The 22,175-nt window shown below is 48.0% G+C and overlaps 1 protein-coding gene across 1 annotated transcript; it reads left to right on the plus strand.

The window, feature by feature from the left end:
• The first annotated feature begins 1,052 nt into the window (after positions 1-1,052).
• LOC115400263 (mediator of RNA polymerase II transcription subunit 13-like) lies at positions 1,053-19,799 on the plus strand. Its single transcript, XM_030108023.1, is given in 42 exon segments — positions 1,053-1,917; positions 3,078-3,312; positions 3,807-3,975; positions 7,301-7,446; positions 7,550-7,747; positions 8,227-8,394; positions 8,397-8,420; positions 8,497-8,568; positions 8,571-8,652; positions 8,733-8,840; positions 8,922-9,206; positions 9,208-9,636; positions 9,711-9,927; positions 10,560-10,590; positions 10,706-10,827; positions 10,919-11,009; positions 11,097-11,293; positions 11,409-11,608; positions 11,868-12,010; positions 12,013-12,598; positions 12,600-12,754; positions 12,857-12,997; positions 13,000-13,023; positions 13,125-13,348; positions 13,478-13,673; positions 13,756-13,845; positions 13,848-13,987; positions 13,990-14,068; positions 14,071-14,158; positions 15,688-15,800; positions 15,803-15,903; positions 16,665-16,821; positions 16,824-16,855; positions 16,932-16,986; positions 16,989-17,154; positions 17,230-17,372; positions 17,457-17,615; positions 17,705-17,887; positions 18,037-18,182; positions 18,324-18,488; positions 18,689-18,789; positions 18,885-19,799. Coding segments are annotated over 42 exon segments (6,360 nt in total). The 5' UTR covers positions 1,053-1,851; the 3' UTR covers positions 19,018-19,799.
• Positions 19,800-22,175: the final 2,376 nt, after the last annotated feature.

Here is a 22,175-nt window from a genome sequence, read left to right on the forward strand (position 1 = left end):
AAGAAGAGTGAACTCAACTTTTATGCATGAACGTGTATTTTCATCTGTTTTTAAGCATAGAAATATGAAAACCAACACACACCTAGTGGTGCCATGGTGTGCAAAAAGTTGGCAATAATACAAAAAGTAAACATTTTCCATGCTTTAACTGTTTGATAAAATTTGATGTAACTATCAGATTTGAAAGCTGAGTATTAGAGGAGGGGTACTATGTGAAATAGATATTTGTGTCATATGTGTGCTTGTATATAAGTATGGATTTCTAGACAGGTGTGTGTGTAGTGTGGTGTGTGTGTGTGTGTGTGTGTGTGTGTGTGTGTGTGTGTTATACTTGGATAAAGATTAAAGACTTTCTTTTTGTAAATGTATTTTCTTAAAATATGGATTTCATTATTGATATAGATTATTTACACAGGTTTATGTGTATATGCATGTAAGTATGTCTATAAGTATGTGTGTATACTTGGTTATAGATTATTTACTTGCAAATATGTATTTTCATAAAATATTATAGATTTGTTATTTATTCATATTTACATTACATTAAGGGTTTATACATTTATGTGAATATTTGTATGTAAACATGCATGTATGTGTGCGTGTGCGCGTGCACGTGCAGATATACTATAAATAGATTGTTTTCTTTTGTATCTGTGTATTTTTGCATATGTTTGACCATGTCTGGAAATCTCTGTAATATTGAGATCTTCATTCAGCAGAAAGGAACTTCGCACTAAACAATCTATTGGTTCTTTAATACTTGTATGATTCCTCCACCAGTGCATCGAGCTTCCTCGCCAATAAATCACTTTTTCAGCGTGTTTTGGAAACATGCTGCAGAAGTATTCCGTGCAGATTTGTGCAGAGTGAGGGGAAACACTGGCGAGAGGAGTGTGATGCAGCAGAGGGGAACATGTTTGGTAACAGAGCTGAGTGAGGAGTGAGCAGTGTGTGACAGATGCAGGCAGCTTTCATCTTGTAAACTGTGAAGTCATGGAGCTACTTGAAGCCGGATGACGCCCCCATCGCCGCGGATCGACCAATCGCAGCCGAGAGGCAGAGTTGTCCTCCTGGCCGCCATTAAAGAATTCAATCCATGAACTGAAATAATGGAAATCTGCAGGAGCCATGGATCTGCCACAGAGGAGGCACCGATGAGGGGGCTCTCAGATTAGCCATTTCGCCGTATTTTTTTAACCCGTGGTTTTACTACGACGGAGGGCTGTGATGGTTTTCTTTCGGGGGGGAGAAAAGAGGCAGATTGTTTTATGTAGCGGTGGAGCTCTGGTATGTTAGCTGGCGTGCTAGCAGCCTAGCAGGGCTCAGGGGGAGGGGAGAGTTCCTCTGCTTTCAAATTGTTTCAGATCGGCTAGCTGGCGTTAGCATTAGCACACCGGGGGTCTACGCTTTTTTTGGGAGATGAAGTTTTTATAGTTTTCGAGCTTTTATCGCGCACACAACTTTCCCCGCCGGGGGATTTAACACTAAGTGTGGTCGGGTTGTGTAAATCTGACATCGGGGTAATGTAGCAGCAGGCTTGCGGCTAACCAGATCAGACAATACATTTCAGATAGGATTGATGAATCGAATAGCTGGAAGCTCACGGTTAACGCTATCTGGCTGTCCGTCTCACGTTAGCTTAGCTGCCGGGCTAGCGGCGGCTAGCGCCGGTTAGAAGTTGTAGGTTCGCCTGGCTAGCTGCGGCTAGCAACTTGGACAGCGGCTTTAACGGGAGAATTACAAGTGAACGTCGCCCGGGCTAACCCAGCGAAGCCCCACACCCGGACCACTATTGCCCCCCGAAGGTGATTGAGACAATGGACTTTAACGTTACGGCCACGCAGTGAAAGGATGACTTCGTGCTTTGTACCAAACGGGGCCAGTTTGGAGGACTGCCACTCCAACCTCTTCTGCCTGGTGAGACTCTCTCTGCTAACATTAGCCGAGCTACCGAGAGGCCAGAAAGCCATTTTGGCTAATAAGGCAACAAGCTTTGTAACGTCAGTTGCAGACTGGCGTGAAGGCATCGGGCCTGCAACTTGCAAATCGTGATTATACCTGAACTTTCCCCGGCACACACTGCAAGACAACCAAGCATAATCTACAAATAGGCTCTGATCGTGTTGTTACACCGCATTGGCTACATATTTGTGCAGCTAGCATTAACGATAGTTACACGGTGGTAACAGGTCAGGTCAACAAGCGGATTATTTAACACCTAATGTATCTTAATGTGCATTAACTTAGAATAAATTGCACGAATAAACGCTACACATTGTTGATGTCAAGTGAAATTTAGAAATCTACCCAGTGTTAATGTGGATCTGTCAGTGTGGTAGATTCACAGGCCAGCAGATAGTTTCATCAGATAAAGACGTTTGTTATGTTTTCTCATTGAGGACGTTTTGAAATCAGGCTGATCTCTGGGGATAAGGCACAGAAAACACAAGCAATGAGCAAAATAACTGTATGGAGATTACAGTGAAGGGAGGTTTCAGTGCAATGAAAAGATAGCAAACACTCTGCGGTTGTAAAAAAGACATAAAATAAACAAAGACTACCATAAAGTTTCGACCTGGATTGGAGAAAAGCTTTGGAGGTGTGTGTCACTGCTGAAGGCCTTTCATGCTGATGGCACATGCACACCATATCAAAGTTTAAAGAGTATATTAAGCTTTCGTTTTGACTTATTTTCACCATGTCTTATTGGCAGGAGAAGCACTTGTGTTTAATTTGTCACAGCAGAAAATTACTTTAAGTTGGGTGCAGATTGATTTTCAGGTCCGAATCACTAAATTTACACTTGGATTTAGTAACTACCTTCACATGTGATTGTCCCTGAGTAATGTGCTGTAGATAGTAATAATACTGTTATAATGTTTAAATGTGCCAAAAAAATGATGCAAACTTCGCACAAGAAAGAAAAACTTTAAATGTTGGTGTAATAACATCCGATGTGTAATCAAATTTAGTTTCCAGCTTCTTGCTGCAGTGTGCAAAGTGTAAGACCCACACATGTCCAACCATCCATCAGCTTCATGTATGTTCCTGATTCTCACTTTGTTTTTCTTCTTCAGGCTGATTTGACTGGAATAAAATGGCGGCGCTTCGTGTGGCAAGGACCCACATCTTCACCCATCCTCTTCCCCGTGACGGAGGAGGACCCCATCCTGTGTAGTTTCAGCCGATGCCTGGCGGCGGACGTGCTGAGCGTGTGGAGGAGGCACCACACCCCGGGTCGGCGGGAGCTCTGGCTCTTCTGGTGGGGCGACGACCCCAGTTTCGCCGAGCTCATCCACAATGAGCTTTCGAGTAGGTTTCTGCTACATTCTCTCATTTGCATATTTATCAGATTCTCACTGTGCTGAGGTTTCAGTGTGTTAAAAACAGATGCACTTCTACAGTCTATTCATGTTTTAACATGTTCCAAGCTGTGGCAATGAAGCGTAATGCATTTTTAATGACGCAAAGTCCGATGACAGTCATGAAAGCCAAACTGATTTCAAGGTAGTAGCAGGTCTTTTAAGGTCTTTAAAGCTCTGTGGAATCTTCTGGCTGGCAGCCACTGAGATTCAGACTTCTGGATGGCTGTCAGCTGATGCTGTTTTAGAATCTGTACAAAGTTTTCCATCTCACTTTGTGACACTCGTGAGAAAAATCGAGTTTACATGCAAACAAAACAGAGAGTTAACACATTTTTAATGAAACTCCTATGAGCTGCAAAAGTAGTTTGAGCTTCAGGTGTTGCTGCAGTCGTGCCTACACATAGCTGGAGGGAGTTCTGTTAACGTATCTGCTTGTCACAGGTGAAGAGGACGGCGAGTGGGAGAGCGGCCTGTCCTACGAGTGTCGGACGCTCCTGTTCAAAGCCATCCACAACCTGCTGGAGCGCTGCCTCATGAACCGCGGCTTCGTTCGCATCGGAAAGTGGTTCGTTAAGCCATACCAAAAAGAGGAGAAGACTATCAACAAAAGGTACGATCCACTCTCCGAGTTACACCAAATGCCATGCATTCCTAAATTAAGTCCGACATTCCACTAATGATCCGCTTTCCAGTCGTTGCTGAGGCGTGTTCACTCCAGATAAACATGATTTACCTCTTAATGTATCTGCACTGCAGCTTAGTCATGCTTGGCTCAGACACGTGTTGCTCCTCCAAACAGGAATACTCTTCACTTTTGATGCTGCTGTTTCACAGCGTCACGTTTCCACTGAAAATGACGTGTTGAAAAGAGCTGGTTGGAATTAGTCGCAGCGGCGATGTTCGTATCAACAAAGGAGGCGACGCCACGGCTTCTCACCACCTGTGTTGTAATGGTTCTCTCACTGTGATGTGTGACACATACTTTCAAAGACAGAAGAGGTTTAATAATTGCAGAGGATAAATGTGGCAGGTTGTCATGAGTTGTACCTGTGCTGTGTGACAGTGGAGATTGCAGGATTGGCTTCCACAGTTTTCTTTGCTCAGCGCTGAATGATCTGTGAAATGCATGAACAGAGACAGTGCATTTGTTGCTGGTTCAAATCCCACTGCTGCAGGGTTTTTAACTGATCTGGTTGTGAGATGCTTCAGTGAAAATGGCAAACTGTTGTTGCATTGTGGCTCTTAGTTTATAAGTTGGGAGTTGGTGAGATCTGAAGTTTTTTTAAAAATGGCTTCCAGTGTGGTGTGTTTTAGATTTCCCTTGTAGAAAGAGAAACTGCAAATGTTCTTTAATGCTGATTACGGCACATGCATGCTATGGTTAGTAAATAGTTTTTCTGCACGGACAAGAACAGTGGAAGCATCCAGAAAATGTCTGCACATTTACTACACCATCATCTGGATTGCATGTCCAAACAGAAGATACGAGAGAGCTAAAAACTATAAAGACAGACATTTTAAAGGGGCTGTATCATGCTTTTTTAGCTAGTCCAAACCCTAGCTTTAGCATTAACATGGTAATAGTTTATTTTTGGTGCTAAGGAAAAGTCATTTTGTGTGAAATAGAAGACTTTCTGGGGCTAATTCTGAAACCCAGAAGAGAAAACTCAGTTTCACTGAAATCCTGCCTCTTCCCCTGTGGACTTTGACTTTGACAAGGGGAGCCATCTTCTCCTAGTGATGTCAATATGGGTTAACAGACGTTTTCACAGGTACGGGGGGCTGCCTCTCTGAGCAGCAAAAAACGAGGAAAGCTCAAACACACAGGCACGAAGGAAAAAAAACGCTTTGGGGGAGTTTTTGATGAGTACATAGCTACATAACAAGGTAAAAACATACAAAAAGTGAATTTTGCATGATACAGCCCCTTTAAAGAAGCTGGAATGCTTACTGTTCGATGAGTGGCTGTCATACTGAATCACAGCGCTGTCTAGTGGCCTGACCTGCACACTACAGCCATTTCACAATTGGCGATCGTAAAGAAAATGCAACATTTTTCTGAAACGAAAATGCTGCTTAAAGTTGGCAGTTGTCGTGTGAGCGTGGCCTCGTGGAGAGCATCCGGTGTGCCAAACAAACATGCGATCACATGGTCGGTGCAGCCGAAGCCAGCCTCCACTGACAGCTTGTTGTTGAGTTGTTGAAGACAGATGTGGAAGCAGGTGAAGTCATTGTTTTGAAAGTTGTGCTTTAATGTGAGCACACGTAATCTCTTGCTTTGACTGTCCTTTCATTATAATATCCCATTTGGGATGCAACTGGGAAAAAATCATTGCTCGCAGCCAGATTGATTCAACTGTGTTATCATAAGTGTGTATGTGCTTCTACGGTCGAGGCACCGTCTTATAAGGAGAAGATACAGAGGGCTTTTTTGTCTTTGTGCAGGGTAACCATGACACTACTGTGTTGACTGTAATGCTGCTTCTGCTGCCCTGATTTAACTCCTGTGAAGGGTTTATACTTGGAAGGTGCAATGTGGTCTGTTTGATGTGGAATTTACTGTCCGATCCGTTTGCTTTTGAGTAGCTGGGTCTTTTTTTCAATTCCGAGAAAATCTTCATTCCCGGGATTACATCAGCTGTAGCAATGTGATGGACCATGCTGGGATTATTCCACTTTGCAACTAATTACGTCCTGGACAGGACACATGTTCAGTTGAAATGAAAACATGTGAAATCCCAGTCACTCGCCAAGTTGTGTAATTTGAAGATCAGTTAAATAAATTGCAGTTTGATAGTTCAGATGAATAGATTAGTAGTATAGACTCGGTGTCAGGGTCGTGTTTGTCTACGGAGGCTAAACTGGTGCGCGCTGCTGTAAAAATACATGCTTGTGGTGAACCGATGGCAGCGTGTAAATACGTCTGGGTCAGAAAGGCCTCCTGCACTGCTGTATTTCTTTACCCTCGTACATGTGGGTGGTGGCAGAGATTTAGTGCGTGCTCTTGAATGAAGGGCCCGGGGAACCCTAGAGTTCCCTGACAAGCTAATTCGAGCCTCAGCGTTTTTGGCCACGCTCATCCAGGATGACTTGTGTTTGATGTGCGACCCCTTGGCTCACTTCCCTCTGGCAGCGTTATGAATGGTTTCAATTTTTGAGCAGCTCGGGATAAAAAAAAAAAAAAAAAAAAGGGAGAGAAAAAACAGGCTGTTTGCTGGAAGATGAGGTGATTTATTGCTCGCTGGTGTTTAGCCTGTTTTAATATAAAGAGGTTTGCGAGGAGTGTGTGTGTGAGGCAGCACCTCCAACAGAAGAGTCTGGCAGTCATGCTGTCGCCTGCCCTCTCAGGCTGGTAAACACAGCAGTCTTTGGAAAATGCTGAGTGTGCACTGTGGTTTTACAGCAACCATGTCAACAAGTCCTATTTTAGTGCATTTAGCCGACTGGCCTTCCAGACATGGTTAGGAAAGTAAAGATAGATATTGTTTTAGCATTTCAGTGCTGTAATGATTTCCAATACTTGATTTTGGCCTTGTGTGTCGCATACATGGCTGGATTTGAAAATTCAGCATGTTATATCGTCGTGTGCGTTACAGACTGGGGTTGTTTGCAGAATTGTCTCTGCTCTGTTTTAGTAAAACCGGCCACTGTCACCTGAAGGCATGACATGAATAAGAGCGCCCCGGCAGATTTCCAAGGAAACCTGACTTTCACACTGCCTTCTTTCTTTGCAGCCTTGCCTTTTGCTCTTGAGTCATACTTAACTGTCAGTGATGGAGGGCGCATTGATAATCCGAGTAGCCTTCAGGGGTTTTCATTATCTCCTGAGTGCTCGAGTCAAGTAGATTCTTTATGAAATAACGATGTGCTTTTGCTTTCAGACTGGCCTTTTTTAAACGTCACAATGTCTTATTTTGTGTGTGACTCCCCTGCAGTGAGCACCTCTCGTGTGCGTTCACCTTCTTCGTACACGGTGACAGCAACGTGTGCACGAGTGTGGAGATCGCCCAACATCAGCCCCTCCAGCGGCTGAGCGAGGAGCACCTCAGCCTGGCGCAGCAGAGCTCCAGCCCTCTGCAAGGTACGCTGGGAGAGCCCTGCCACGCTACTGGCCCAGGTCTCTTTTGAATTGGGTTCATTAGCGAGTCGTCCTACATAAGCAATGCAATCTCTCCGCTCCGCAGTCATCCTGAGTCCCTACGGTTTGAACGGGACCCTCACCGGCCAGGCTTTTAAGATGTCAGACCACCCGACTCAGAAGCTCATCGAGGAGTGGAGGCAGTTTTACCCCATCAGCCCCAACCCCAAGGAGGTCCAGGAGGACAAGATGGAAGACTCGGACTGGGAGGACGACTCCCTGGCAGCCGTGGAGGTCCTCGTCGGTAAGTTCCCTCAGTTCATTAAGCAATGTGAGCAACAAAGTTGTCTTTAAAGCTGAGATTACCCTGAGTTAGATTACTTCCAGGGCTGCGGTGAGGTGAAATGACTGAATGATGATCACATTACTGCTAATAGTGTAAATTTACAACATTTCTACAAATGACTTACTGTTCAGAACTGGCCTTCAGTGTGGTGAAATGTTAAATATGCTGATGTAAACATGGATTATAGATCAGGAAGGTGAACTGGTTCGCTGGTTTGAATCCCTGTGCTCAAACATGAGAATTGTATGAACACTGTGGCAATAAGTAGGCAAAGAAGTTTCAGTTTAGAGTAAAAGAAAGTTTTCAACCAGGCGTTATTGTTTATTGATTTGAAGAAGTTGTCAGGAGATGTTGATCGCTTTAAATCTGAGTGGATGACTGTATTGTAAGGATATTCTGGTGAATGTGGCTGAAGTGACGCTGTGTTTCGCTTCCAGCGGGAGTGAGGATGGTCTACCCTTCCTGCCTGGTGCTCCTCCCCCTGGCGGACCTCCCCGCTGTGGTCCCTCAGGGCTCAGCCAACACCTCAGGAAGCCTTTGTGGTGCTCAGCATGGCCAAGCTGCTCATCGAGATCCTGCCATGTCCTCTGTCACTCTGACGCCTCCACGTCACCAGAGGAGGCTCAGACCGGTGAGAGCTGGAGCCGCCTGAAACACTCCCACGTTCTTCTGGCAGTATCTGAACATTTCTCCCCCCTCCATTCCAGATTATCAGCCTGCCCAGAGGTGGCTCAAACTGTCCTCTGCATCTGATGGCTACAGTTCCAACAACACTCTTCACGGGGTAAAATCCCTCGCAGGCTCGCCAGCCAGATGGTGGAGTCTGTATGGCAAGAATACAACATAAACCGTACAGGGAACAAGTATGTTCCTCAATGTCTTCCTCAAAATTAGCATGTCAACTCCAAACTGTGCTCCAGTTAACAGATTTTACTTTACCCAGGAGGAAATTCACTACCTTGACAAATGGGACCTGTGAAGAGGAGGCTGACAAAACGGGGCTCTGGGATTTTGTGGAGTCGACTCACAGGCCACACTGTAACTGCTCCAGGTGTGTGAAGCCAGCGGTTCACTGTGTTTATGTGCTTTTGAACAAATCAGAGTTCTGTAAATAATCTTTACTGTTTTACAGACATAAGAGTCAAAAGCAGCGATCCAGCAGTACCTCAGGACACCCGCCCTCGTCGGGCCAGCCCGCCCAGCCGCCCGCCAAGCACAAGCTGGGGGAGAAGCTGGAGAAGGGGGAGAAGCAGCAGAAGAGGCCGCAGACGCCGTTCCACCACCGCAACTCGGTGAGCGAGGAGCAGTCCCTGGAGCCGCAGGCGACGAGGCTGTGCCTGAGAGCGCAGGAGGAGGGCTCGTATCCCAGCCTGCACCACGTGGACACGGTGCCATCCAAAGCCCCCACGCTGCACGCACACGGCCCCCCCCAGACCTGGTGGGCTCGCCCCGCCCCCTCCCCTCAGTCCCCATCCCTGTGACCACGTGGAGAGCGACATGACTCCGGGCGGCGTGAAGAGCTCGTCCACGCCCATCCACCAGCCCTTCTACCCGCCGTCGGTGGAGCCCTGCCTGATGCCCCAGAAGGCGTCTCCCGAGGAGCATCCGCTGGAGAGCATGCCCATGCCTCTGCCCTTCCCCCCAGCCTACAGCGAAACTCTGGAACCCACCGTCTTTGTCGGTTCCGCCATCAACCCCAACGAAGACTCCACCCACAACCCCTGGAAGTACTTCAACCTGCCCAGGAAGAAGGCGGCCAGCTTCCTGACGCCCCCGCTGCCCGTCGATAAAGTGCGAGACGATTTTGGAAGCGGCGGCGGAACAGAAAGTGTCGTCTCCGCCACCGAGTGAGTATCCGGCTCCTCCCGTTTGGAAGCATCAAATTAAATTCTGCGTCTCTAAACCATTCACTTCTCCTCAGATTGATGTCGGCGTCCTCGCATCCCCTGAAGGTGTCTCAGGAGCTGGTCAGGACGTACGCCCAGCGGAGGAACAGCCATCTTGGTTCCACTGCAGGAGACGACGAAGACAGCGAGGAGCCGGACCCTTACGCCTTCGTAGAAGGAGACGAAGAGTTCAGCTTTACTGAGAAGAAGGACAAACCTGGAGCCGAGAAAGAACACAACAAGAAACACAAGGTTTGGGAACGCACTTCTAACCAAGTCCTGCTCATGAGCAAGCGGAAACCTTTGTCAGTAGCTGTGTTTTGAAGAATACATTTGGAGTAATTCCAGAAACTTCAAACCTTTCTGTGTCGTTTTCCTTTGGCTCCATACTGCCAGCTGCATTTATCTGGATATTTAGCGCTGAGTCAGCGCACAAACAATAATTTCTGTTCATCACAGAGATAAAACACCTTTTTCAGTTCATTTCATTTTTAAAGTTCTGTTAATTTACCTCAGAAGGTTATTCTTGTGTTTTTCATGAATAACTCTTTTATCAGGTTGACTGTGAAATCATGCTTAATAATGTGTGAATGCCGAGTAAAGTTAAGTTTTTGACTGAATTTCTAGGAAGTGGAGTGAAAAATATAATTAACACATTTGTTTTGTTTCTTTATGCGAGGATTCACGAGCTTTATATAACATAATTTTTCATTTCACATTGAAAATATAATGGTAGTAGTTAGGTTTGTCTTGATGCATGTGTGAAATGCAGTCGCTCCAGAGTGCCTTAAACATGTCACTATATCAACACAGATCTGCTTTCTGCCAGTGTTTCTAAAGGGTTGCCCCAATAAATCATGTGATTATTTTATTCTTCATCACAGGTGGAGGACGGGACAGGATCCTCTGGAGACGGTGAGGAAATCCTCCTTTTAACCGTTCTCCCTTTTGGGTTGATATTGAGTTAAAGGAATATCTACAGCTGTGGATCTCTTTGAGTTTTTCCCTCTATATGTGTCTTCCCGTGCAGACGGTCAGGGTCCATCAGGAAATAAGCCTTCAGCCTCTACGAGCCTCATCCATGAGAATGACTTGGCCGTGTCCTACAGCGACCTGGACAAAATCTTCAATTCAGACGAAGATGAGCTGGCGGTAAGTAGCAGTGTTCGTCCAGAGGTTCTTCTCTCGATTTGTTCTCAAGCCTTTATGACGTGGAACGGTTGTGTTTTTCTTCACCGCACAGCCCGGATCTAAAAGAGCGGGAGTCGGTACAGAGGACAAGTTTGGCTCCAAAGACAACAAACCAGCCACGTTAGATCCACTCTCTTGCATAAGTAAGGAGACGCGGCATCAGGCGGCCCCAGTGCATCACTGTAACTTTCAAACGCGTTGTTTCCAGAGGAGTAACACTGTTTCTGTAGGCTCAGCAGACCTGCACCAGATGTTTCCCACCCCGCCCTCCCTCGAGCAGCAGGGCTACTCTCCCATGAACTCCGGGAGCAAGGATAGCCTGGAAGCAGGGGCGGGCCTCACCCTGTTGGACGGAAGCCAGCTTAACAACCACTTCAAGATGGAGGTGGAGGAGGGTTTCTGCAGCCCCAAGCCATCCGAAGTAAAGGTGAGACGCTTCACGAAACTTCAAAGTCTGGGGGAGAAGTGGAAAATTCAGCTGCGTCTGTGTTTTTCCACCGTTTGGTTGATTTTGGAAGTGACCCGCCCGCGTCTGCTTTCAGGACTTCTCCTTCGTGTACAAGCCGGAGACGTGCCAGTCCATCATTGGCTGCTCGATGTACGCGCCTCTGAAGACGCTCCCGAGCCAGTGTCTGCTGCCCATCAAGCTGCCGGAGGACTGCGTCTACACGCCGAGCTGGACTCTGGGCAAAATGGAACTGATACCCCCAGTGTCCAATATCAACCTCCTCACCAAAGACAGGTAGATACTTCCTGGGTCCACGCCGCGGGCCAGCGCCACCACATGATCTGTCATACAGTACACCGTTAATGGATTGATTCTGAGCGGTTTAGGTTAAAATTTGCACCGCTTTAGTGTAATTTTTAGTTTCATCTGAACAAATAAGAACTTTTTAGTGACCAGTATCAAGCCAAATAACCGTGAATGTTGTTGATTTAATAATTTTGAAAATCCGTTGTGACTATAGCATGAAATATATGAGAATCTGTTTTTGTTTCAGTAATGTCCCCAGTGTGGAGCCCGACTACAGCCAGACCTACACCCCTCAGACCCACACGCCCTTCATGTCCAGCAGCGCTCCCCCCAGCAACAGCGGCACCGGCATCCTGCCATCCCCGGCCACGCCGCGCTTCTCCGTGCCCACGCGCGGACGCCCCGCACCCCGCGGACCCCCCGCGGCCCGTCCAGCGTGCAGGGCTCCCTCAAGTACGACAACTCGGACCTTTACTCGCCGGCCTCCACGCCGTCCACCTGCAGGCCGCTCAGCTCGGTGGAGCCGGCCACGGTGCCCTCCATCCCCGAGGCGCACAGCCTCTACGTCACCCTCATCCTGTCCGAGTCGGTCATGAACCTCTTCAAGGACTGCAACTTCGACAGCTGCTGCGTGTGCGTGTGCAACATGAACATCCGCGGGGCCGACGTGGGCGTGTACCTCAAGGACAACGGCGAGGCGCAGTACCCCTGCACCTGCGGCTTCAGCGCCGTGGCCAACCGCCGCTTCGGCCAGTCGGCCGGGCTCTTCCTGGAGGACGAGCTGGACGTGGTGGGGCGCGGCTCGGACGCCAGCCGCGACACGGAGCGGTGCTTCGAGGAGCTCCGGGCCTCGACCGCGCACAAGTCCAGCGGCCTGAAGGAGAAGCCTCCGGACGAGCTCATCCTGCTGCTGCAGGACCAGTGCACCAACCCCTTCGCCCCCATGGCGGGCGTGGAGTACTCCAAAACCACTTCAGCCCCCCTCCTTCCTGAGGGTGGAGGAGAGAGACTGCTATAACGACTGCTACATGGCGCTGGAGCACGGCAGGCAGTTCATGGACAACATGTCCGGAGGGAAAGTGGATGAAACACTAGTGAAAAGCACCTGTCTTCATCAGTGGCCAAAATGCAAATGTGTGTATTCACACGCGACTCCCGTTTTCATTTCTAATGAACAAAGCTGCTCCTGGAACTCCTCTCTCTGATGTTCTCTCCTTCTTCTTCTTCTTCCTGCAGCAACAGACATGAGCAAGCTGTTCTCTCAGGATGTCCTGCGGGTGTTGTTGGCCCTCCAGCCGGTGCTGCAGGACACCATTCAGAAGAAGAGGAGCGTGCGCTCCTGGGGCGTTCAGGGACCCCTCACCTGGCAGCAGTTCCACAAATGGCTGGGAGGGGATCATATGGTGCGCAGACAGTGTTGTTCTGGATATTTACACATTAGTTTGGAATAACGAGGTGATGGGTCTCTGAGTCGTTAACAAACGTTTCTGTTTTTCCACCACAGGTACAGACGAGTCCCCGGAGCCTCTGCCCATCCCCACCTTCTTGGTTGGGTACGAGTATGACTTCGTGGTGCTGTCTCCCTTTGGGCTGCCCTACTGGGAGAAGCTCCTGCTGGATCCGTTCGGCTCCCAGAGAGACGTGGGATATGTGGTCATCTGCCCCGAAAACGAGGCTCTGCTCCGCGTGTCCAACACTTTCTTCAAAGACCTGAGCGCCATGTACGAGGTATGCAGCTGGCGGCGCGTGAAAACTCCCTCTCCATGTTCCGACTTGCCCACTAAAACAGTTTGCAGCTCTGCGGTAATGATTCACACTGTTTCAATTTTGCATTCGCCGCCGTCCTCATCCCAACAGGCATGCCAGCTGGGGCAGCACCGGCCCATCTGCAGGAGTCACCCAGAGGGCATCTTGAAGGTCGGTTCCACAGAAGGCAGGAGCATGACGGAGCAGCCCCTCAGTGACTGGTTCCTCAAGATGGCTGCGCGAGATGGGAACAACGAAGCCTTTAATAAGCTCAAATTATTCGCTCAAGTGTGCCGCTATGATCTCGGTAACAAGTTTTTCGACACAGCTACAAACGAACGCTCGTGAGGTCCGTAGGGATGATTAACACTCGCTTGTAATGTTTTCAGCTCCATACCTGTCCGAGCAGTCTTTGGACAGCTCTCTGTTGACGCAGCGCAGCCCAGCGCCACCCTCCTCCTCCTCCTCCTCCTCCTCCTCCCAACCTCCAGCTCTTCCAGCACCTCCTCAGGACTCCAGAGCACCAACACTACCAGCTCCAGCACCAGCTCTGCCCAGCCCGCCCAGGTCAACAGCACGCCTCCCTCCTCCTCCTCCTCCTCCTCCTCAGGCCCCCAGAATATCGGGGAATGGCCGCCGGCAAGCCCAGCTCCTACTCGCCATTTGGGACGGCGGCCTTGCAGAGCGGCGCGTCTCAGAACGGCCCCAGTCCAACCCGCAGGGCGCCGGGACCCTGGCAGAGAACGGACCCTCTGCTAACCAGCCTGCAGGGGCCAGCGAGACACCGGAGAGGTAGGCTTCTCCACCACGACCACCGAGAGAGGCAAAGCATCTGCGTTTGTCAGGGATTCCTGTTTGGAATCAAGTCACAGCTAACGTGAAGTCACTTTTTAATCGATGGAAGAACTGTGATGTGTAGTTCAAGCTGCTGTAGACCAGCACTTCCCAAGCTGAGGGCTGCAGACTGGTTTACGAGGGGTCCTAGCAATTTACTGTATTCATTGTCCAAGATAAAATAGCATTAAAGAGCTTTTTCAGCGTGCAGTGTTTGGCTCCAGTGCAGCTGTCCAGCCCATTAAAGCCAACGGCAGGGTCAGGCGGTTCAAGGCAGTTTGTTCAGCAGTTTAAGACTGTTGGGTGCGTCCTCCACTGGCAGGACTCTTGGCTTGTAATAAATACAGTTAATAAACATTCATCATCAGTAGTTCATTAAATGTAGTGAGTTTGGAATCTTGAGCTGAATACGTTTGTTTTCGACTACAGTGGTGAATATTTAAAACGAACTGCTTGTTCAGGTTTCATTTGTTGATCGTCTCTCTCAGTGCAGTTTGCATACATTCAGACTAAGATGTCAGTCTAGCATCCAGTCTCACATCTCCTCTCATTACGACGCAGGCACGGTGACGTATTTGTCAGTAGATTTGTTGCGTCACGCGATCATTGTGGAGCTGGCTGCGTGGCGTCTAGACGTGAAGGTGGAGATGTGGCGATGTGCATCTCGTGGTTTTCATGGCAACGTTGCCAGTATTTAGATATAATCACTGCCTGTTTCTAGTTAAACATGTTAAAAACAATAGCAAAAACATGTAGTTGATTATGATTACAGCTGATGACTATCAACAGGTTGGATTGTGGAGTAGAACTGAATTCACCCTGTCCGGTCATTTCACCACATCTGGTTTAATTTATAAAGACAAGAGCCAAAAAAAAAAAGTGTGGGCAGTTTGTATTGTTTGTAATGCACAAGCACCTGGGAATGTTTCATTTCTGGATTTGTTACAAGAGTGTCGATCATGAGGTTTTTTTTGTTTTGTTTTTTTTGATACCACAAAGGTACCACATTTATTGATGCTGCCTGTTACTGCTTTCAGCTCTGTCACTCTCATTTGCATATCGGAATTTGCCTGCATCTAATTTGCACATTGTTAGTTTGGATACTCTGACATTTCAAGGCGTTATAAACAGCTTAAAATATCTTAAATGGGGATACGTTCTGAATTTGACTGATGACACATTTTCCTAAAGAATGGTTGGTTCGGGGATAAAACGAGAGCAAAGAAAGACCAGAAGCACTCGTAGTTCATCCATCATGTATGTTAACGACATGCAGCAGTGACTTAGGGATGTTTGGAGGATGTCTACAAACTTGTTGCAGCTTCACTAAAAAAAATGCTCCCGGCTTTCCTCTGAAATAGAAAACAAGTCGTTCTCTCACTGAGATCATCTTGGTACCAAGAAAAAAAATAAATAATGACCTTTTTGAACCACATTAGTAAATTTGCATTTTGTTTTTTTTTTTTTTGTTTGTTTTGTCCTAACAGCACAATGGAGAGAGACAAAGTGGGGAAGCCCACGGACGGAGAGTCCCACGCCGTCTCCTACCCTCCTGCCATCGTGGTGTACATGGTGGACCCCTTCAGCTACGAGGACGCGACCGAGAGGTGCACTCCAGCGTCTACACGCTGGGCCTGCTGCGCTGCTACACGGAGATGCTGCAGTTTCTGCCGGCGCGCATCAGGAACGCCGTCTCGGTCCAGGTACGAGCCCTGCTCTTCTAGAAAAGTTCCCGTTGTTTTGATCTGCTCCCGCGCCAGTTTAGTGGCGACAGCAGGCGGGAGTGGAGGTGAGAAGTAGCAGGGGAGTCATTAACAGGCACTAATTGTGCCGTCACACCTGCAGTATTGTGGCATAAGGTTGCATCAGCATGCCAGAGGAGTTCAAACACACCAGAGGTTCACTAATGATTTAGAGCAGCATGTCTGCTAACCGATGTCTGATACGTTTCCATCCTCTCTAGTTGTGCTAATATTGTTTGATCAGTGCTTCAAAGTGCATTTTCCTGTTATATAATTAATGGGACTGTGTTAGATACTCTGTGAGCTTTGTGTTTGCTCTCGTCTCCGTCTAAAGGCGAGCATGCTGAGAAATACTGTTAGCTTTAAGGAATGCGGCCGCTAAAATCATTTGAATAATCTCCTTGAACATACAGAACGGAGGAAGTGTAAACGGCGAGCTCTTCAGTTTACTCTGGGTGTTGTTTCATGGTCCGTTGCCGTGTTTCCCTTTGCTATGCAGGCCCTTGTTTCAGACTAAAGCAGGCAAGAGGAAAAGTACGTTTTGTTTCAGCTCAGCGGAGCAAAAGATACACATTTGACCTTTGTCAGTTTATTATGCTGGCATCCATCGCTGTGTGTGTTGGGGTGTTTGTTTCATGTAACTGAGGAATCAGCAGGAACAGAGTGCAGTCACATCCAAAGGGTGTGAGTGGAGTTCCTCATGACTGTGGTTCCTGTTTCAGATCGTTCCCTGTCAGTATCTGCTGCAGCCCGTGCGCAGCGGGGAGCGCCACGTCTACGGCCAGCACCTCAAGTCCCTGGCCTTCTCAGTGTTCACGCAGTGCCGCCGGCCTCTGCCGAACTCCACCAACTTCAAGGCTCTCACGGGCTTCGGCCCCGGCCTGCCATTGACATGGCGCTCAAGAACCCGGAGGTGAGTCTCCCAGCCGCGCGCCTGAAGCCGCCGTCCGAACTGCATTGAGCTGAAGAGCACTCGTGTGTCTGCGCAGAGGCCCGAGTGTCTGCGTCTCTACACGCCGCCCTTCATTTTGGCCCCGGTGAAAGACAACAGACGGAGCTGGGGGAGACGTTCGGGGAGGCGTCGCAGAAGTACAACGTCCTGTTCGTCGGCTACTGTCTGTCCCACGACCAGCGCTGGCTGCTGGCGTCCTGCACCGACCAGCACGGGGAGCTGCTGGAGACCTGCATCATCAGTATCGACGTTCCCAACAGGTGCGCAGGCGCACAGTGAGCCCGAGCGCCGCGGCGGTAGCGACGGTGTCTTAAACGTCCCGTTTCCTCCCGCAGGGCTCGCAGGAAAAAGGGCTCGGCCCGGCGGCTGGGCCTGCAGAAGCTGTGGGAGTGGTGCCTCGGCCTGGTGCAGGTCACGTCGCTGCCGTGGAGGGTGGTGATCGGGCGGCTGGGCAGGATGGGCCACGGCGAGCTGAGAGGTACCGAGAGCCGCTCCTGCAGGGTTTTACGGTTCGATTTCCTCACACGGTCTCTGACGCGCTCTCGTCCCGTCCTCTGTCCAGACTGGAGCATTCTGCTGAGCAGAAGGAACCTGCAGTCGCTCAGCAAGCGTCTGAAGGAGACGTGCAGGATGTGCGGCATCTCGGCGGCCGACACTCCCAGCATCCTCAGCGCCTGTCTGGTTGCCATGGAGCCCCAGGGTTCCTTCGTCATCATGCCAGGTGAGAGGAAAGCCGCTGCGGCAGAGCTCCAGTAGCGATGGCTTCAGTCGGTGAGGGGAAGGAGTGTGACGGATCTTCTGCCTCTGCAGACTCGGTGTCGACGGGCTCGGTGTTCGGCCGCAGCACCACGCTCAACATGCAGACGTCGCAGCTGAGCACACCTCAGGACACATCCTGCACGCACATCCTGGTGTTCCCCACGTCCGCCATGGTGCAGGTCAACACCAACACTTCAGAGCCCATCGACATCAACTTCAACCCCATCAACCCCGGTACGCTTCGCAGCCGACAGGGAAAAACGCACCACTTGTGTTTTTTCTTGTTTCTGCTTGCATCCAGAGATGCTGACTCGAACATGTCGCCCAGACTGCAGCCTCCATCACACCCTGACGCCTGTGTGTGTTTTCCTCTTCCTCTGCAGACGGCTCTGACGGAATGGGCATCTTCGACCTGTTTGACAACGACATGGTGGATCCAGACCTCATCAACATCCTGCCCAACTCTCCCACCACCTCCCCGGTCCACTCCCCCGGCTCTCACTACCACCAGGGAGGAGATGGAAGCAAGGTGCAGCGCCGTTTCAGAAGCTACATGCTCCACTAAGAGTCCAAAAGCATGGAAAATACAAAACAGCAGAAGTTGAACCTGGATGAAGTCTGTGAAGACGGCGCTGTCCTGTCGCTTAACGTCCTCCGTGCTCTGTTTCAGGGTCAGAGCGCCGATCGCATGGAGTCCCACGAGGAGGCTCTGAACATCCTGCAGCAGCCCATGGCTCTGGGCTACTTCGTCTCCACGGCGAAGGCCGGACCGCTGCCCGACTGGTTCTGGTCCGCCTGCCCTCAAGCCCAGAACCAGTGCCCTCTCTTCCTCAAGGTAACGACCGCCGAGCGCTTCTCAACACGTCTCGGCTCACTGCTGACGTGTGAAAATCGTCTCTTCTGAAGACGGAAGTTTCCAGAGATTAAACTGAGGCCTCTTTCGGTCCTGCATCAGCTGGAAGCGGCCGCAGTCCCTCCACAGATCCGGCCTCAAAGTGTCGGAGATGATGCTTGAACACCGTCTTTTATTTCCAGGCCTCTCTGCACCTGCACGTGTCTTCTGTCCAATCAGACGAGCTGCTGCACAGCAAACACTCCCACCCGCTGGACTCCAACCACACCTCTGACGTGCTCCGGTACGTCCCGCCCGCCTCCCGCCCGCCTCCTTAAAATAACAGCTGGTGTGTTTTTTTCCCCATGACTGACGGCTGGTTTGCCTCCCGCCCCTCAGATTCGTTCTGGAGCAATACAACGCCCTCTCCTGGCTGACCTGCGACCCCGCCACCCAGGACCGGCGCTCCTGTCTGCCCGTTCACTTCGTGGTGCTCACACAGATGTACAACTTCATCATGAACATGCTCTGAACTGCTGGGGTGTGAGGCTTGGATTCAGCGCTCCAGAAGGACCTCGCACCCCCGCCGGGGCCCCCGTGGAGGAAGCAGCCCTCCTCCTCTTCCTCCCTCCTGGTGTTTTCTCAATAAACTCTGGAAGTTTCCAATCAATCAGATGCCAAGAATCCATTTTAGCATTTTGGATGATCAAGGGACGTTTCATAAAGGAGAACTTTTTTTTTTTTGTTTTGTTTTGTTTTTTCTTTTTAATGACTGTAGATTGCAATCTATGAAATTTTATCTTAATGAAATGCCTGCATATATTATTTATTGTAAGTTTTTAAATGTGGAATTTTTAATGCTTAATATCTTTTATAATTACAAATCCTAGAGGGTGTGTACATCTCACTGTAAAGGAATTGGGTTTCAAAGTGTAATTTTCTCAATTACAACAAAGAAAAACCTGTTCAAGTGAATTTGCTGTAGATTGCTTTTAGAATATTATTTTTTCAAAAGGGTACAGACCTTTCTATTGCCATGCTGTAAAAAAAAAAAACAAAATGAAGTAAAAACGCTGGCCTGGGCATTTGCGTCCCACCCAATGAGTGGATGAGACTTACCTCTCTGTCTGCTTCGGCTCCAGAGTCTCTCGCACAGTAACTCAATGAGCTCTGAAGAGGAATTAAAAAGGTACATTGTCAGATTATATTTTATATAACAGATTTAGGTAATTGTGTGTGTATACTTGTATATATAATTGTGTGCCGCTACTGATGGTGCAGCTTCTGTTTTAGGAATAAAGTGCGTCTACCTTACCGGCTTCGTTCACGCTCATTTTATTACAGGAGGTATAAAATTTGTCTCGTGTGTCAACTTGAACTTGCCTTAATGAAACTGGACGGCAATTTCATACAACCCAGAAACTTTGCAGTTAGCCTCAATAAACCTACATACTTCAGTTTATTACCATGGAAACACACAGCAACCTCATTTCCTGACATTCAGTCATTTGGCTGTTTTCTTTCAGGAGCTTCGTCTCACTCGGTCCCCTCCTTTTCCCCCCAATCGCTCCCGTATGTCCAACGCATCTAACCTCGGTAAACCAGGGGTGTCAAACATAAGGCCCCAGTCCAGCCCCGAAATTCACCAAGCAGATTGAAGTCAAAAGCTGTTTGTCAAGGTGAGTTTGTGAACACGTGCAAAAGGCTGCAAAAGGCTACAGACCTTCTTGGGCATTTAAGTGAATTTTGCACCTCAAAAATGAGATCTACTTTCAAGAGACAATTGAAGACTCAATTGTTCAGAGAACACCGAGGGACTTAATCCGACCCCATCTTTGGGGAAGAATAGGTCAGGTGGTCTAAAACCCAGCACTTATGTACCACTGACTAAGTTGAAGCAATTGAAGCATTTACTAATGGTTTCTTTCTTATGTCTGTATTCTTGCTTGTGTTGTACGTCGCTCTGGACAAAAGCATCTGCTAAATGAAATTGTAGAATTGTAGAATGTAGAGATTGCAGTCATATCTGGTACTAATCGCAAAACTTTTAGAAAAGTTCTACCAGACGCCAACAAAGTGAAAGTTCAAAGGTTATTATGGCACAGATTTCCCAGTCCGGCCCACTCGGGATGACATTGAGCCATATGTGACCCCTGAACTAAAATGCCTCTGACATCCTGATCTTTCTGTTTTATTTTTATTCCTCTTACAGTGAAAAATCTCAGCATCTTTGTCACTCCTCATCTCTCACACTCTGCCGACGTCTTCGAATCAAACGACTTCACATCCACTGCTGCTGCTGTCGTTCTCATCTTCACCTCTATTTCCATCATGCCACGCGATGCAGTTTGCACCAATGAGGTTCCTTCTTTCTTTCCAGCTTGATGCTGCGCGGCTCAGCTGGACTCCAGAGGAGGAAAAACCAGCTGAAAGCGGCGACTTATAGTAACGGAAACACGTCCCATATTATTGTCATCGGCATTGCAACACTGGAAAAAGTAATTAGATTACTGGTTACTTAAAATAGTGACGCCATTTATTTGAACGTCGTTGCTCCCATCACTGGTCTTGACCAGAAAGCTCAATTTGACTAAGATATGTAAATGAGCAGCCTATGCTAATTAGATGATGACATCATTTAGAACTTTCTTGACTGAGGAGTTGGCAACAATATCGGTTTATAAGCAACTTTTTTTTTTTCAGAGAACACAGTAAAGTGTTAATTTGGGGGTCATAAAGGGGAAAAGCAGGTTTGCCAGGTAAATAGCATTCCTTGACAGGAAGCAGCTCTAAGCCTGCCCACACTAACAAGATGTGGACGGTTAGTGAGAAAGGATTAGCTAATCAAGGTGAACATGTCATCCCAAAGCTTCATCCAATCAGCGTCTTACGTTCTGCTTAATGGGATCCAATTTGAAGGGGAGCCCTATTTGTCTGGGGCTATTTGGGACAACAAGGCCGAGGCAGAGCCAGCGATTCACAGAATCTCCTTCAGTGTTCAGAAGCATCTCACAGGAGAAAACAAACATTTTGGTGATTTAACCTCGCTGACGACGGTCGGTGTGGTCTGGGAATTCACTCTGCAGCTTTCTGGAAAACTGAACGGGACTTTCCACAGATCAGACACTCATTTCAGAGAGTTTTCTTGACTGTACAGTCTGGTTAGAAGCTTGATATTTTAGTACAAAACTAAAATGTGGTGTATTCTAGAAATTCTATTAATTTTGTTCTACTCATTTAAAAGGATCCAATAGATTTTAACAAACGTTTTCTGACAGTGAGAGGATTAATTACACTGATTAAATTTAAACTGTACATGTGAACAGTTTCATTCATTTATTTTCATTTACTCTGTCACAGATCCAAAATTACAATAGATTGGTTTAAAGGAGTCCATCAACTGCACAGATTATATTTTTAATATAAACCAAACATTCTGAATGTAGAACCAATTTGGGACACAGAGCAGACTATGACCAAATAATGGTAAGTCATACACTGAATTTAATGTTTAATTTAAGGAATCTAAGATCAAAGACTGAATGATTCTGATTACAACAAATTTATCAAACACAATATTAAGGAGTTTCTACAATAAGTCCTTAAAGCGTCCCAAAATTTAAAACAGATTTCTTTCTTTAAATCATCCAGACTGATTTGTGAATTAAAACTCAACTTTTAAGTTTATTT

This window comes from Salarias fasciatus, chromosome 14, assembly GCF_902148845.1.
Source record: "Salarias fasciatus chromosome 14, fSalaFa1.1, whole genome shotgun sequence".
In the NCBI taxonomy this organism is placed as follows: Eukaryota; Metazoa; Chordata; class Actinopteri; order Blenniiformes; family Blenniidae; genus Salarias; species Salarias fasciatus.